The sequence below is a fragment of the Trichosporon asahii genome, assembly GCF_000293215.1.
Source record: "Trichosporon asahii var. asahii CBS 2479 unplaced genomic scaffold scaffold00070, whole genome shotgun sequence".
NCBI classification, from domain to species: domain Eukaryota; kingdom Fungi; phylum Basidiomycota; class Tremellomycetes; order Trichosporonales; family Trichosporonaceae; genus Trichosporon; species Trichosporon asahii.
This window is the reverse complement of record NW_014040855.1, coordinates 2,215,975-2,231,032: the sequence shown is the minus strand read 5'-3', so window position 1 is coordinate 2,231,032 and position 15,058 is coordinate 2,215,975. Positions and strand designations below refer to the sequence as shown.

Genomic DNA, 15,058 nt, shown 5'->3' with positions numbered 1-15,058 from the left:
GGGAGGGTGGTGTGTGTGGGTGTGTGTGGTATGCGGAATGGATGACTTGATTGGCAGTGGTTCTTCTGGACGGCGGGTGTCAGCAGGTGGACTCGGTGGACCCCACCCACTAGTACCTGGCTGGCCCTCGGGCGCTAGGCTGTCAGGGGTTCTGGCTGGATAGGCTGGACAGGCTGACCAGCTGTGACAAGCGTGCTTTGCCTGCTTTGCATCGTTTAGCTCTGGATCGGGCGGGGTAAAAAGACGTAGGTCGGACCTGACTAGCGTCCCTCGTTTCCCTGCGTCCGTCCCTGACACTTGTCGCCTCACTAGCGCAGAAAAAAAAACTTGGCCCGAAGATTGTTGCGTAACACACACAACCTGGCACTAAGCCTGCTCCTGCACGAGAGAAGGGGGAGTGCGTATTCCGGGTCGACCTTCAGGCACGGCCTATTCTTTCTTAGCCTAGCCAGAGCTTTATTAACTCCTAGGTCAGCAGGAAGCCCACGACCTCCCCTGGCTCCAGATGCCAGCCAGCTGGCCAGCAAAACCAGCCAGATGGGAATCCCGGCCCGCAGCTGCCGACCGCGCCAAACCGCCATTCCACTCCCTCTCCCTCACATCACATGGCGTCTCCCCGCCGCGGTACCTCGCTTCCAGCCGGTTGCGTAGCAATGCGGGGGCGTGGGGCTCGCCTCTAACCGTGCGACCTTCTCCTGCCCGATGGCCCATAGGCCCATAAGCCCATGTCCGTGCCGCTGTGCCGCTGTTGTCTATATCCTTTCCAGTGATGCTGGCGCAGTCAGCCGGCTGTCATCTACGGCATCTACGGACTTGGCCGCAGACGGAATATGCATTCTGCTGTGCGATCTCTTGGCTCACGGGCTCGTCCCTTGCTGCGTGCGACGCGGCAACGACGCTCACGCTGACTGCTGACTCTGCCCGCATGCCGCACACAGAGCCATGAGCACTCGCACGACAGCCAGCTGCGCCCCGGGCTATGCGCCGGCAGGTCGGAAGCCAGTGCGCCACCGGTGCCACTGCGTCGCATCGTCGGCGAGCTTGCTCACAGCTAGCACTGCTGCACTGCTGCAGTAGTCGGCGGGCGGGCGCCCAGATACCAGATGTCGTCTGTTTGCTGACTACGACGGCACGTCGGAGTGCGCCATGGCTTTGCATGGCGTGCATGGCTTGGAGGATGGCGCACGGCCCTGCCCTGACCCTTGGCATAATGACAAAGAGGATCGCGAAGACGGAGCGAGTTGGTCGGGTGCACGAACACATGACTGTTCAGGTTGGTCCCCACTGCGATCTCGCCTGCCTCCGGATCCATAGACAATCCCATCGTTTCGACCTCCAGGTGTGCAGTAGGCCAGTAGGATAGGGCGGGGAACCTCTGCGTGTCGATTCGCCGCCGGCGACCAAGTGACCTAGAGGCCCAGCGCACCACGGCCAAAACCCTACCCCAGACCCGGCGAGGCAGCGCAGACGTGCAGACCCCGTCATCCCCAATCCGTTCCCTGTGCGTATGTGCGGAACGGTGGAGATCGAGCTGATGCAGGGCTGCTTAAGGCTGGAAGGTCGCTGGAAGGCAGGCCAGCTGGCCAGCGCAGGGTAGAAGGTACGCGTGGAATTGATGGAATCCCAAACAATGACTCATGCCTGGCCCTCGGGTCTTGGGGCTGCCTGCCGCGCGAGGAAGTGAGGGAGCCAGGGCAGCAGGCGAGAGAAGGTCAGAGGGGCAGGGGAGGTCACTAACTGCCGTGAATCTAGCGCGGTTCTTCCGACTAGCAAGTCCATGTCTTAGGCGACCAGGCTCGGCAGAGTCTTGAGGCTGATAGGCTGAGGTACGCGTTGAATTGCGGCATGCATGGGTGGCAGCATGGCATATGGCATGGGTGGATCCATCGCTCCGTCCATCCTGCATCCTCCATGCAGTGTCAAGTGGCGAGATGCATCCCGCGACCACCAGCACAAGTTGCTGCATCTCACATCTTAAGATGATAGCTCCACAACGATGAGCGAGTGGTCGTGGATAATTCTCCGAGGTCAGCGAGTGATGCAAGTGACCTGCGTCAAAACGGATCGCAAGCTCGCACCGTGCGTCGTGCAAGTCGTAGTGTGTCGCAAGTGTGGTGCAGACGTGCGGAGAAAGGCACCGACGATGTCAGTGCCTCGCGCCTTGCTGCTGCTGTGTCCGTGCCAGGGCGAAGCGCGAGGCGCGCAGGCGCGGCGTGCGCAGTCCCAATCAGATCGTCAGATCGGGCAGCTAGGCTGGGTGGCAAAGCCTGTTGGACATGTTGGGGAGTGCCCGTGCCAGAGTATACGCAGTGTCAGCAAGACCAAACAGGCGGAGGTCTGTGCGCTGCCTGTTGGCCTCGATTATCCATATCGAGTAACGTTTTGCGCTCGCTTTGCTTCTGTCGGTCAGCGGCCGACTGCACCGAGAGACAAACTGTCGGGCTCTGGCGCTCAGGGTTTCCCCGATCCCTCCTCTTGATGCTCTTGACGCTGGCACGCTCGAGGTACCGACGCCAGTACGCCAAAGCGGCAGAGCGGCAGAGCGGCAGAGAGAGATCGGTGGGGCCTGGGGCCTTCCCTCCCTCCTGGCCTCCCGGGCAAGCCGTGCCAGCCATGTCAGCCGTGCCAGTGGGGATCGGGGGTGTCCAGGGTCCAGTTAGCCAGCAGAAGCAAAACTGGCCGTTCGCTCAGGCACGCCCATGCTCCAGCGCTCCAGCGGTCCAGCGGTCCAGCGGCCCAGCGGCCAGCACCGGGGCGAAGCGAGGGAAGGGGGTGATCGACCAGGCACGGAGGCCAACCGCCGTCATATGTCCACTTTCCTCTCTGTCAGCGGCGTCATCCACGTCGGTGCCCTTGTTTTGGAGCCATCTCCTCACACGTCATTGCGTATCAGCTGAGTCACCCCCCAGCTCTGACAGAACCACGCGCTCCAGCCCGTGCGGGGTCTCCACCGGAACGGACGACGGCTTAGGTCCCAAAGTCTGTTCCGTTCCTCCACTTCCACTTCAACCTCCACCAGTCCACCATGTCTTCCCCCTCGCTGCTCCCCTTCGTCAAGGCGGCTGACAGCTTTCCAGACTACATCTCCCAGCCCTCCGCCTACCCCCTGCAGCATCCCGAGACGGGCGAGGTCTATGTCCCCTTCCACCTGTGTCCTGCCGACTACGACGCCAAGCTGACCCCGCTCGGTCTCCTCCGTCCCAATGTCGTACAGGAGCTGAGGACCTTCGAGGCCGAGAGCAAGATGGGCGCGTTCAGCTTTGTCATGGACGCCGATGAGGTCAGGTGTGTCACGTTCACGGAGCCCGTCGTCGCACAGGGGACAGAGAGCATGAACCAGGCCGTCGCGACTGCGGCTTGGACGTGGCGGCAGGCTGGCAAATTCAAGAACGAGCTGGATGGTGAGTACAAACCGGAAGGCCAAGAAGCAGGAGACGGGGCTGGCGTCAACGTCCGGCCGTTTCTCAAGTTCAATTACTATTCCTGGACCACGGAGGTGTCTGATCGTGGTCGAGGGAGCCAAGTTGGTTCCTCACGTTGCTAGAAAGGGACGGTGTACAGCTGACGACAGGTTGGCGTGACGAGCTGTACGCGATTTACTGCGACCCGTCTTCCTCCGGTTTCAAGCCCGCCGACAAACCCTGGGGCAACGCCGCTTTCGCATGCGAGCGCGCCGCGTGTGCCATCTTCGGTTTCGCGACCTTCGGCGTGCACATGACAGGTGAGAACTAGCTTACTGTTCCCTTTGCTCACAAGCTGACAAGACCAGCGTACGAATGGCACGGCAAGGAGATGAAGATCTGGGTCCCCCGCCGCTCGCCGACAAAGGCAACCTGGCCCTCCATGCTCGACAACACGGTTGCGGGCGGGATTCCCTTTGGCCTCACGCCGGCCGAGACGATGGTGAAGGAGTGCGATGAGGAGGCGTCTCTGCCCGAGGAGTTTGTGACGAAGCGGTTGAAGTGAGCTGGCGCGAGCATAGTGATAGCTGACGGCAGGAATGTGGGAGCTGCGACGTACTTTTACATCACGAAGGGAGGATATCTCCAGCCCGGTAAGCTTGTAGGGCTTGAGCGAAGCTGACATTGCAGAGATTGAGTGAGCTGACCGAACCGTCGCTGAGCTGACCCACAGGTAAGCTTTTCGACGCTGACGTAGCTAACACTCAGGTACTTGTACGACCTCGAGCTGCCTTCCCCGGACTCGCCGGAGTATGTGCTTCCAAAGCCGCACGACGACGAGGTCGAGTCTTTTGAGGTGCGTATCTCCCGTGATACCTGTCTCCCTGTCTTCCTTCCATTTCTCCCCCCGGCGTTCCCGTGCCATACTTCCCTTGCATCTCGCCCGTTTATCCTAGCTACAGGCTAGTTGCAGAAGCTAACAATACAGCTCATGTCCGTCGAGCAGGCCAAGCAATGCCTCGCAAACGGCGAATTCAAGCCCAACTGCGGCTTGATCCTCGTCGACTTCCTCGTCCGCCACGGCCTCGTCACGCCTGAGAACGAGCGCAACTACATCCAGCTCGGGTGGCACATGCGCCGTCGCATCGGTGTTGGGGTTCCGTCCTAAACCTGAGTTGAGACCTCGGCGCAAGTCCTCTCCGCTCGGTCTGCCTTGCAGTCTGGCGCCAGGGGACTTGGCAAGAGGATAGGTGGAAGTGATAGAAGCTTAGAACTAGAATCTCGCTGACGAGAGCGCGCTCTCCTCGCGTGAATGCAGAAAATACATATTATGGTTCGCATCAGATATGCCTTCGTGCTCCTTTCTCGTAACGTCTATGCTACCTCCTGCTCCTGCTCTCTCCTAAGCGACGACGGTGTGGCTCACTTGGCCGGCTGCTGCGGCTGCTGGGCCTGCTGGAGCTTCATCTGGAGCACCTGAATGACGCTCTGGAGGTTGTCCTGTTTCCGCTCAATCGTCTTCTGCAGCGTCTCGAGGTTCTTGCCAACAAACTCGGCCTTGCCCGTGTAGTGCTTGGCCGCCTCGGGTCGGGACTGTGTGTTAGCTGGGTTCAACAAATATGGAGCTATGACCTGTGCTCCTAGTGGTTTAGGTGCAGGTGACAGGTGCACCAGGGCCCACACCCACCTTCTTGACGTAGTAGCCCGTGCCGACGTCGACGATGAGGTGGCTCGTGTCGCCCAGCTTGCCCGGGACGTACAGCGACGACGTGAGGGGGACGAGAACCTCGCGGTCAAGCGTGTCCGGTGTGAGCGCGTCGATGTCGTTCACGCACGAGCGGAACTTGCCCTGCGCCTGCTTGAGCTGCCCGAACGAGTTGGTCAGGTGGTCGAGCTCCTGTACTGTCAGCTTGATCGTGGGTGCAAGAAGGCTGAGGTCGGGAGTGAGATTTATCTCAGCAGCTAGGGATTCAAGGCTCTCGAGAGAGTGTTGCGGGCTGTCCCACCGCCAAGCTGGCCATGCTGGCCACATTGCCAGCAGTCGCGCTCGTGCCTCCACCGAGGAAGCTGGTAGAACACAGATTGCTCGCCGACTCTTCATCCTTGATCCGTACCCACCTCGTCGAGCTGCTTCTTGACCTGCTGCAGCTGTTCCGGGTCGAGGTCCGTGAGTTGCACCTGCTGCTCCGCCATGGTGGTTGTCGATGTCGAATGTCGTAGAGCCGCCAGTCTCAAGCCATGACCCAGCAGTGGTGATCGAGCGCGGCGCGGTATCAAGAATGACGTGTGGCACACGACCTCCACCGATGAGATAACCGCTTCGATGGGGTTAGATATCGGGTGCAGGGTGCCGACTTAATCTGCGCTGACTACGTACCGGAGCTCGACAACGCCCAACAGTTGCTCCAGCATACACTAAACAAGCAGAGAGGACCAGCCGGTTCTGATTGTTTCTTTAACTCGATTTACTCTTCCCCCGCTCGCCTCGCTACCGCTCGCTCTCGCTCGCTCCTCGCCCACCATGCACATGATCACGGTCGCGACGTGCGCGCTCGACCAGTGGGCCCTCGACTTTGAGGGCAACTGCAAGCGTATCCTCGAGTCGATCAAGATTGCCAAGGCCAAGGGCGCGACGCTGCGTGTTGGTCCCGAGCTCGAGATCTCGGGCTATGGGTGCCAGGACCACTTCCTCGAGGGTGAGTGCGGCCTTGGGCACTACCCAGTGTCCGACTAGCAGCTCCTTCCCTCCGCTCCAGCAGGCTGCGGATAGACGGGGCTTGGAGCCAGCTTGATACCACTGTACGATGACACCAGCTGACACCCAGGCGACATCATTCTGCACTCATGGGAGATGCTCGCTCGTATCCTGAAGGATCCGGAGGCGCGGGGCATCGTGTGCGACATTGGCATGCCGATCACCCACAAGAACTCGACGTACAACTGCCGTGTTATCATTCACGACGGCAAGATTGTGCTGATCCGCCCGAAGATGTGGATGGCCAACGACGGTAACTACGTGAGTGCGAACGAGGAACGAGCGAGCGACCGCGATGCTCGCAGACTCACAGCTGACTCCACTGCATGCGCTGAAGCTGACAACAGCGTGAGCTCCGCCACTTTACTCCCTGGGCCAAGCACCGCGAGACAGAGGTGCACTACCTTCCCTCGATTATCTCTGAGATTACGGGCCAGGAGACAGTGCCGTTCGGTGACGCCGTCGTTCCGACGGCCGACACCTGCCTCGGCGTCGAGCTGTGCGAGGAGCTCTTCACGCCCGCCTCGCCGCACATCGCGATGGGCCTCGACGGTGTCGAGATCTTCACCAACTCGTCCGGCTCGCATCACGAGCTGCGCAAGCTGAATCGCCGCGTCGAGCTCATCAAGGAGGCGACCATGAAGCTCGGCGGCATCTACCTGTACGCGAACCAGCAGGGCTGTGACGGCGACCGGCTGTATTATGACGGCTGCGCCATGATCGCGGTCAACAGCAAGATTGTCGCGCGCTCCTCCCAGTTCTCCCTGAACGACGTCGAGGTTGTGACAGCTACCATTGACCTCGAGACGGTGCGCGCGCACCGCAAGGCGAGCTCGAGGCGCATGCAGGCCGCTCAGCAGGAGGCGTACGAGCGTGTTCCTGGGCTCGGCGGCGTCCGACTGTCGTCCAAGGGCATGATGCTCGGATGGAAGGAGACGAGGCCGAGCGACCCGGATATGGTCTACCACAAGCCGGAAGAGGAGATTGCGTGAGTGTTCAGTTGTGAGGGACAGTGTAAAAGTCGTCCTTCGCCCATCTAGCTGCAGTGTCTACGACGTTGAGCTGACGACAGTCTCGGCCCCGCTTGCTGGCTGTGGGACTATCTCCGCCGATCGCGCGTGCAGGGCTATTTCCTGCCTCTTTCTGGCGGTATCGACTCGTGCGCGACCGCCACAATCGTGCACAGCATGTGTCGCCTCGTCGCCACCGCCGCGCGCGAGGGCAACGAGCAGGTGATCGCCGATGCGCGACGCATGACGGGCGAGCCTGCCGACAGCACGTACAGCCCGACGGACCCGAAGGAGTTTGCGAACCGCATCTTCCACACCTGCTACATGGGCACGGAGAACAGCTCGAACGAGACACGGACGCGCGCGCGCCAGCTCGCCGAGGCGATTGGCGCGTACCACGTCGACCTGAACATGGACACGGCTGTGTCGGCCGTGCTGGGCATTTTCCGCATGATCACGGGCCGCACGCCGCAGTACGCCGTGCATGGCGGCAGTGGGGCGGAGAACCTCGCCCTGCAGAACATCCAGGCGCGTCTCCGCATGGTCGTCGGGTACATGTTTGCGCAGCTCCTGCCGTGGGCGCGCGGCAAGGTGGGCGGCCTGCTCGTGCTCGGCTCGGCAAACGTCGACGAGTCCCTCCGCGGATACCTGACCAAGTACGACTGCTCGAGTGCCGACGTCAACCCCATCGGCGGCGTGAGCAAGACGGACCTGAAGCGCTTCATTGCCTGGGCCGAGGGCGAGTTTGAGATGCCCATCCTGCGCGAGTTCCTCGATGCCGTGCCTTCTGCCGAGCTCATCCCCATCCAGGAGGGCAAGGGCGTGCAGTCGGACGAGGTCGAAATGGGCATGACGTATGACGAGCTTAGTGCCTTTGGCCGTCTCCGCAAGGTCGACAAGTGCGGCCCCTTCAGCATGTTTGGCAAGCTTGTGCAGGAGTGGGGCGCGTCGCTTTCCCCGGCTGAGATTGCGCAAAAGGTCAAGCACTTCTGGTTCACGCATGCCATCAACCGCCACAAGATGACGACACTCACCCCCAGCGTACACATGGAGAGCTACTCGCCCGACGATAACCGGTTCGACCTCCGCCCCTTCCTGTACCCGTCCAGGTTTGAGCATCAGTTCAAGCGTATCGACGATGAGGCCAAGCGTCTCCAGGGCCTTATTGACGAGGGCAAGATCCAGCCGAAACCCGACGACGTGGACTAGAAGTACACCGGAGGGTTGCATACATCATAGCGCTATATACAGTCGAATCACATGTACATATGCAAAAGCGAACCAGAAGAGCCGCGCCGGGCTTGGAAATTTAGTGATAAGGAGCCAGAAGTGGAGTACGAGCGAAATCAAAAAGTAAGGTCATAATCAGCGAAAGGTGGTGTTGTATTCAATAGTGGCAGAGCGGGAAGGTGTTATGCGCATCGCCTGATGGCAGTCGTCAACTGCTTTTGTTTCGTGAATGTTGCGTTTCCTTGCGTTTTGTGTCCTGCATGTGTGCGTTGCGTTGCTGGGTTGCGTTTTGGTCGTGTATTTATGCGTAATGAGCGTGTGTCGCCGCGCGTGTGTAACGGCCGGATCATCGTTGTTTGCTATTCTTCATCCGTATCCACGTCTTCCTCGTCGTACGCGCTCGGGTCGTACCTCTCGTTGCGCGGCAGGCGCTTGTCGCACTCAATCATGGTGTACACGAGGTCGACGCCATTCTGGAGGGCCGATGCAGGGCCCGCCATCCAGCGAGACACCGCATCAAGCACGCGCTCCTGGTACGTCATGATCTTGCGCGGAACGACGGGAGGGGCATGGGAACGGGGGCGCAGCTCGGGGAGTTTCTTGCTCGCCTGGCGGGTATGATCAGGTGCAGAGGTCTGCTTGTCCTGGCCGTTCGGGGCAGCGGTGACGTCCCCCGTCGACTCAAAGATCAAACCCAGACCGGGAGTGTATGCTGTCGACGTACTGGTGCTGCTGCTGCCCGCATTGTTCTGGGACACGAACGAGCTGAATCCAGGCAACATCTGGAACGTGTCGGGCGGCGTGTCGTCGGGCGTCGGCAGGCCGCGGTCCTTGGGAGCGTACCCCGCGTTGGCTGGCTGCTGAGTCACACGGGGGTACGCAGGAGGCGCCTGCGACTGCAGGGACTGAGGCCACAGCGCAGTCTGTGGGTGGTAGGAGTCTGCAAACGCCTGCGTGCTGTAGCTGGCAGACTGCGGCTGAGCAAAGACAGGCATGGCGGGCACACTGGGCGCGATGCCGCGGATATCACTGATCTTGGGGAACTGGCCGTACATGGCGACATGGGCCGAGACGCCAGTCTGGCCCCCAACGAAGGCTTGCTGGGCGTACTGTCCGCGCAGAGCACTGGTCTGGCCAAACAGCTGCTGGTGGTGGACCGCCACTTTCGGCTGGCTGGGACCGGGGGGCGAGAGGTGGTTGCTGAATGAGTCTGTGGGCGATGTAGGGCCGGACTTCATGGACTTCATGTCAGAGGGACTGTCGACGAGACAGTTGCGTGGCTGCCCCGTGTAGGGAGTAGGCGATTCGGGCGAAATGGGACGCTGAGTGAGTGGGTCGGGGCGCTGGACGAGGTCTGTCTCGCTGACTTCACGCAGGGGCGGTGACGGAGAACGCTCGTCATCGTTGACCCAGGCATGGGGTGTGATGTCTGCGCGTTAGCTCAGGCGTATGGTGGAGTGAGCTCACAGTCGGGCATCTTTTGGATCGTCTTGATACGAAGCTGATGGTCGAGGGTGAGCCAGAGGTCCTTGTGCAGCGCGTCCATGCCACGGCCCAGCTGCCGCTCTTCCTCAGTGACAGAGCGTCCGCTGCCGTCAGCTCGAATACGTCGTGGTAAGCTCACAGTTTCTTCTGCAGGTAGTTCTGCGTCTTGACCAGCTCATTATGGTTGAGAATGGCGCTTGCAATTTCCAGACCGTCTGGGTGTCAGTTGAGCTTTTCAGACTACTAACTCACGCTGCTCGAACACCTTGTGCGCCACGAGGCGGCGGAACATTCCAGTCGTGACTTCGTGCTCAATACCGGCCGCCTCCGCCAAGCGAGCGAGCTCAAAGTTCATGTCCTCGCGCATCATGGGTGTCTCGGCCTCGTCATCGAGGCGAAAGATGTGCTTGTCGGCACTGCTTGTCAGTTCTCTCTCACTCAAAGCAAAGCCCAACTCACAGCTCCTGGTTGAAAGCGACGATGCGCGCATCGTGCCCGTTCACACTCCAGAACACGTTCGAAAGGAGGTAGCCCAGGTGGCAGCCAGACCCGTACAACTCATCAAAGCACATGGTGATGGCCATGAGGCGGGACGCAGCCATGCCGAGACTGTTCCCGTCGTTGAGCGTGTATCGCCTCCCTCCCTCAGCGCGACACGAGAACTGGGCAGCGGGACCATACCTGGTCATCCAGATCTCGACGTCGGACCAGCGCGCGCCATCATTCTTGGCAGGCAGCATGTAGACTGGGCCCTCGTCGTAGCCCTTGCCCGGGATGGCGGCGGGGAAGATGTTCGTGCTGGGCACGCCGGTAGCGAGGACGAGGGCCATGTAGAGGGCGACGTCAAGGCGGCGCCTGAATGTGGCGTGGTACTCTGGGCTCCACACCGCACGCGCAAGGCGGAGCGCCTCTGCAGGGGTAAGCACCGGACGGGGCACGCGGCGGGTGGTGAGTTTCTCAGCGACATGACGCGCGGCGGTAGCCTCAGTCGTCGCCTCCTTGGTCAGAGCGCGGATGTGGCGGCGCGAGTAGCTGCGGCGCACAGCCTGCTGGAAGGTGAAGAGGGCCTTGTGGTCGACGAGCGGGCTGTCTGGACGGCGGGGGCGGGCATTCGCGGCGTAGTAGGTCATAAAGTCTGCGAAGAGCTGCGGGGTCCAGATCGACACGGACGGGGCCGCGGCCTCCACAAAGGTGAAGAATGGTTTGCCGTCAATCACGATGCCACCGCGAGACTGCGCGAAGCGGGCAAACATTCGCTCCACAATGTCCTTGGACACCCATGGCTCGGGGTTGACAGGGGCAACACGGAGGCGCTGCCTGGGGGGTGGAGCTTGAGTGGGCAGAGGGCGGGAGGCCTTGAGGGAAGACGGCGGCTGGACCGTGTTGACGGTGGACTGGTCACCAGGCTGGGGCGACGCTGCGGGATGGGAGGTTTTGCTGGCTTTGCGCTTGCGTTTGGCGGGGGCCTTGGGCTGAGTCGTCTGGCCGAGCTGGGCGGCTACGGCGGACACTGACGCAGGCGCAGGCTGCGTTGGGAAAGGAGGTTGTTTAGATCGACTCATGATGGTCTGGCACACGGGAGTGTGACAGTCGCGAGCGAAGGAGAAGGGAGGGGCGCAGTATGTTTGGTTCCACTGCCAAGGGGAGTCAACTGCCGTGCTCAGTAACGCAGAGATGGAGAAAGCAGGGTTAGAGTGGAAAGTCGGGAACGCTAAGTGAAGTTGGAGAAGTCAAGATGGCAGCGGCGCAGCGAGGCAATTTGCGCAGGTGGCAAAGAGTGTGGTCAGCGGTCGGTCCGGTCCAGTCCAGTCCAGTCACACACAAGGTGTGAAAGAGGCAGATCCCTCCACAGTCGTCATGATCGGCATACACTTCACATGCGCAGCCTTCTACGCACTTCTCTTGCACCCCTCGCCCAGCGTGCAGTTGTCAGATGCTTGTTAGTACTACCTGCAGAGTGTTCCCGTCGAATCTATATCGGTTGCATACGACGTACAGCGTGTTCGGTCCACGGTCCTAGGATGACTGGTGCCGAGCGGCCATAGGTGCTTTTTCAATTATAACTTCTTCTCCCTTCCTGCGCTTAGTCGGACTGGGCCTGGACCTTGTCGTTGTACTTGGGGTCCTTCTCCTGGTAGATGTCGTAGTAGGGCTCGTAGAGGTCGGACTGGTCGCAGACACGCTTGGGAGGAGTCGACTTGGCGAGCTCGTTGATCGAGTTGATCTCCTCGTCGGACAGAGTAACGACTGCAATGTCAGCTACGATGCACCCTGTCAGCTGTCAACTTACGCTTAAGGTTGTTCTCGATACGCTTGGGGGTGACCGACTTGGGGAGGGGGTTGATACCGCGGTAGACGAGCCACGAAATGAGGACGTTGGCACCCTCGACGCCGTGCTTCTCGGCAATCTTCTTGATCTGCTCGTTGTTGCGGAGAGCCTCGCCGTCGGTACCGCCGAGAGGCGAGTAGCCCTGGGGAAGGATGTCCTTCTTGTGGAGCCAGTCAACAAGCTCGAACTGGGGGCACTGGATCGAGAGCTCGACCTGGTTGGCGACGGGCTTGATGCGAGCCTCCTTCAGGAGGTCCTTGGTGCGGTGGATGTTGAAGTTGGAGATACCAATCGACTTGACGAGGCCCTCGTCGACGAGCTTCTCCATCGCACGCCAGGTGGGGAGAACGTTGTCCGAGAGAGGGACGTCGAGGAGGCGCTTGCCGTTGGGAGCAGTCTTGACGTGCTCGAACTGGGGGAGAACGCCCTCGGGGGCGTCGACCTGCCAGTTGATCTGGAGTCAGTTTCTGTGTCAAAACGTAGCTGGAAACAGCCAGGAGATAAGCGGCAGAAGCGCCAGTAATCAGTCCGACAGGTCACAGACCCATGCAGGCCCACGGCCAACCCCAGGTACTCACGTTCCAGTGGAGGAGGTAGAGGTCAAGGTACTCGACACCAAGGTTCTTGAGGGTGTCCTTGATGGCGAGGGGAACGTGCTCGGGGTGATGGTGGAGCTCGAAAAGCTTGGAGGTGATCCAGAGCTCCTCACGGGGGATGCCAGAGGCCTTGATACCCTGACCAACCTCGGCCTCGTTGCCTGAAACGTCAGTCTACCGATCTCCATCGTTTCTCGACCGTTCTTCGCGGTTTTTCTTCTCAGAACGTCGCAAGAACGTCGAGAAAGACCGGAACATACCGTACGCCCATGCGCAGTCGATGTGCCTATAGCCAGCCTGCGCGTTAGCGAAGCTCTTGAGGTGCGTTGGAAGGCGTGAGGGACGATGGAAAGGAGTAGAGGTCTCGTGGGGAGGTGGCCGGGTGGTGTGCCACGTGACCGGCCATAACTCGATTCCACCGTCCGCCACACGGCTAGACTCACCTTGATCGCGGTCTCGACCGCCTTGGCGACCTCTCCGGGCTTGGACTGCCACTGTTGCGATGGATGCGGATGCGTGAGAGGTGGATGGAAGGTGGGCGGGGGGTGTGGCGGTGGTGAATTGGATGGGTGATGATGGTGGAAGCGTTTTCAACGGTTTCGGGGGCACAGCGTCAGCTCGGTTCACATTCAGTGTGGAGCTGGGAAGCTCTCCTTTGCGCTCGCAGTGGTTCCTGCATGCTCTCACGAGCTCGGTCGAGCTCCCGAGGCAGGTTCCAGCGCGGCAGCGACTCACGGTGCCGAGGCCGACGGAGGGGATCTTGCGACCGTCAGAAAGGGTGAAGAACTGGGGGGGAGCCTTGGCCATCTTGATTGCTTGCTTTGCGAGCTTGAGAGCGTTTATGGTGGTAGGGGGACCGCGAAGGTTTGCTAGAACTAGGAGGGGAAAGAATCGACAACTCGCGGGGATGAGGTCCGTATTTATTGCGTTCCCACCGGACCTGCTCCGGCCACAATCAGGGCGGGCGTGACGTAGCGGTGGGGACACCGGGGAGAAAACCGGCTGACGCTCGGTGCATTCTCGGCGTAAAAACAACGGTCTCCTTCTGCCGCGTTCTTCGCGCCTCTTTCTGCGTGTCCGCCGGCTTATGGGCGCCGACAGTCCTTTGATCACCGTCGGGCCTGCATAATGCGCATGCATAGTCTTACCTGGCGACATAACAAGTCATAAAGTTTGACTTGCGGAGTTCTCACGTGCCCACCTGACGCATATGCCGTTGCGGTCGTGCCGTGACATGCCGCGCCTCTCCGGATCAACCGGCGACCCAAAGCTTGCAAATCAGGGAACGGCCCGCTTCTCAGCGCTTGTACACCGGATATTCACCGGCCATCAACAGGCAACACACCCAGATCTCCTGGTCAGCTGTAGGCTGTTTGGCTCTGCGACAATTCTTACGACTGCCGGGCCGGCTGGATTGTAATCTCGGCGCGTCGTGTCTATCGCGTGGGCTTATCTATGCGCATAAAGGCCTAGTTTCTGCTGTGCTGCCAACATGAGGCTCAGAACAATGCACGGCCAGGTTGACGTCACAAACGGACGAACCCGATAACGTTCGTCGCCTGCACCGGCGGTACCCAGCCCGCACAGTCCACATTAATCGCTCACTGCAGCGCACTTATTCAAATGCTAGCAGCTACAAAAGTGATTTCAGACAATATAATCATGATTTGCTCTAGCTGTCAGGAAGCCCGCTCAAGCTGCGCGATGGTGTAAAGGAAAATACCAAAAATGATCCCAACCAACCACACCGCCACACCTCGGCGCGCAGCTTATGCGTACATGAGGGCTCAGCCCTCTCAACTACATCGTACACACAGCTCTCCTGCATATCGCACATCCATGCATGCAGCACGGTGGAAGTATGGTGCTACGGAACTGTTTGTCTGGACTACCGTGGGAAACCTCCCCAACACCCTTCTGACACCCCGACTTAAAGAGTTCCATCAGACTATCTTCAAATAACATTACCTGCTCCGAACGAATCATTTGCAACGAGCCAGCGAGCAGCTTGTTTGTGAGATGTGACATGTTAATCATGCATGTCTCTTCCGAGTACAGTCTACACACTCGGACGGCCAGTGGCCATGACGCCTTAGACGGCGGTGATACTACAAAGGTCTACTATTGAAACGCAGTCGAGGCGCGATGCCTCCTTCCCGAACCAGAATCCCAAAATCCTCAAGTCCTAGTCCTAGCCCCCTCAGACTCACTCCACCGCCGAAACACAATAAGAGATGCCTGTCAGGCCTAGC

General features: G+C 60.1%; 5 protein-coding genes across 5 annotated transcripts; 2 read left to right on the top strand and 3 right to left on the bottom strand.

Annotated features, from left to right (window-relative positions):
• Window positions 1–3,025: 3,025 nt before the first annotated feature.
• On the top strand, window positions 3,026–4,569 carry A1Q1_04716 (uncharacterized protein; the record flags this gene model as incomplete). Its single annotated transcript, XM_014322954.1, has 5 exons — window positions 3,026–3,498; window positions 3,549–3,721; window positions 3,770–3,962; window positions 4,170–4,257; window positions 4,390–4,569. The coding sequence occupies 5 exons, from the start codon at window positions 3,026–3,028 to the stop codon at window positions 4,567–4,569; spliced, it is 1,107 nt and encodes a 368-aa protein (XP_014178429.1).
• Window positions 4,570–4,823: 254 nt separating this feature from the next.
• On the bottom strand, window positions 4,824–5,813 carry A1Q1_04715 (uncharacterized protein; the record flags this gene model as incomplete). The annotated part of the gene is made up of 3 exons (XM_014322953.1): window positions 4,824–5,033; window positions 5,089–5,719; window positions 5,779–5,813. The coding sequence occupies 3 exons, from the start codon at window positions 5,811–5,813 to the stop codon at window positions 4,824–4,826; spliced, it is 876 nt and encodes a 291-aa protein (XP_014178428.1).
• A 109-nt stretch (window positions 5,814–5,922) lies between these two features.
• A1Q1_04714 (NAD+ synthase (glutamine-hydrolyzing)) lies at window positions 5,923–8,375 on the top strand (the record flags this gene model as incomplete). Its single annotated transcript, XM_014322952.1, has 4 exons — window positions 5,923–6,097; window positions 6,227–6,417; window positions 6,504–7,144; window positions 7,229–8,375. 4 exons carry the CDS (start codon window positions 5,923–5,925, stop codon window positions 8,373–8,375), a joined length of 2,154 nt encoding a protein of 717 aa, XP_014178427.1.
• Window positions 8,376–8,755: 380 nt separating this feature from the next.
• On the bottom strand, window positions 8,756–11,443 carry A1Q1_04713 (uncharacterized protein; the record flags this gene model as incomplete). Its single annotated transcript, XM_014322951.1, has 3 exons — window positions 8,756–9,825; window positions 10,134–10,297; window positions 10,341–11,443. 3 exons carry the CDS (start codon window positions 11,441–11,443, stop codon window positions 8,756–8,758), a joined length of 2,337 nt encoding a protein of 778 aa, XP_014178426.1.
• Window positions 11,444–11,964: 521 nt separating this feature from the next.
• A1Q1_04712 (uncharacterized protein) lies at window positions 11,965–13,613 on the bottom strand (the record flags this gene model as incomplete). Its single annotated transcript, XM_014322950.1, has 4 exons — window positions 11,965–12,128; window positions 12,172–12,652; window positions 12,789–12,967; window positions 13,067–13,613. 4 exons carry the CDS (start codon window positions 13,611–13,613, stop codon window positions 11,965–11,967), a joined length of 1,371 nt encoding a protein of 456 aa, XP_014178425.1.
• Window positions 13,614–15,058: the final 1,445 nt, after the last annotated feature.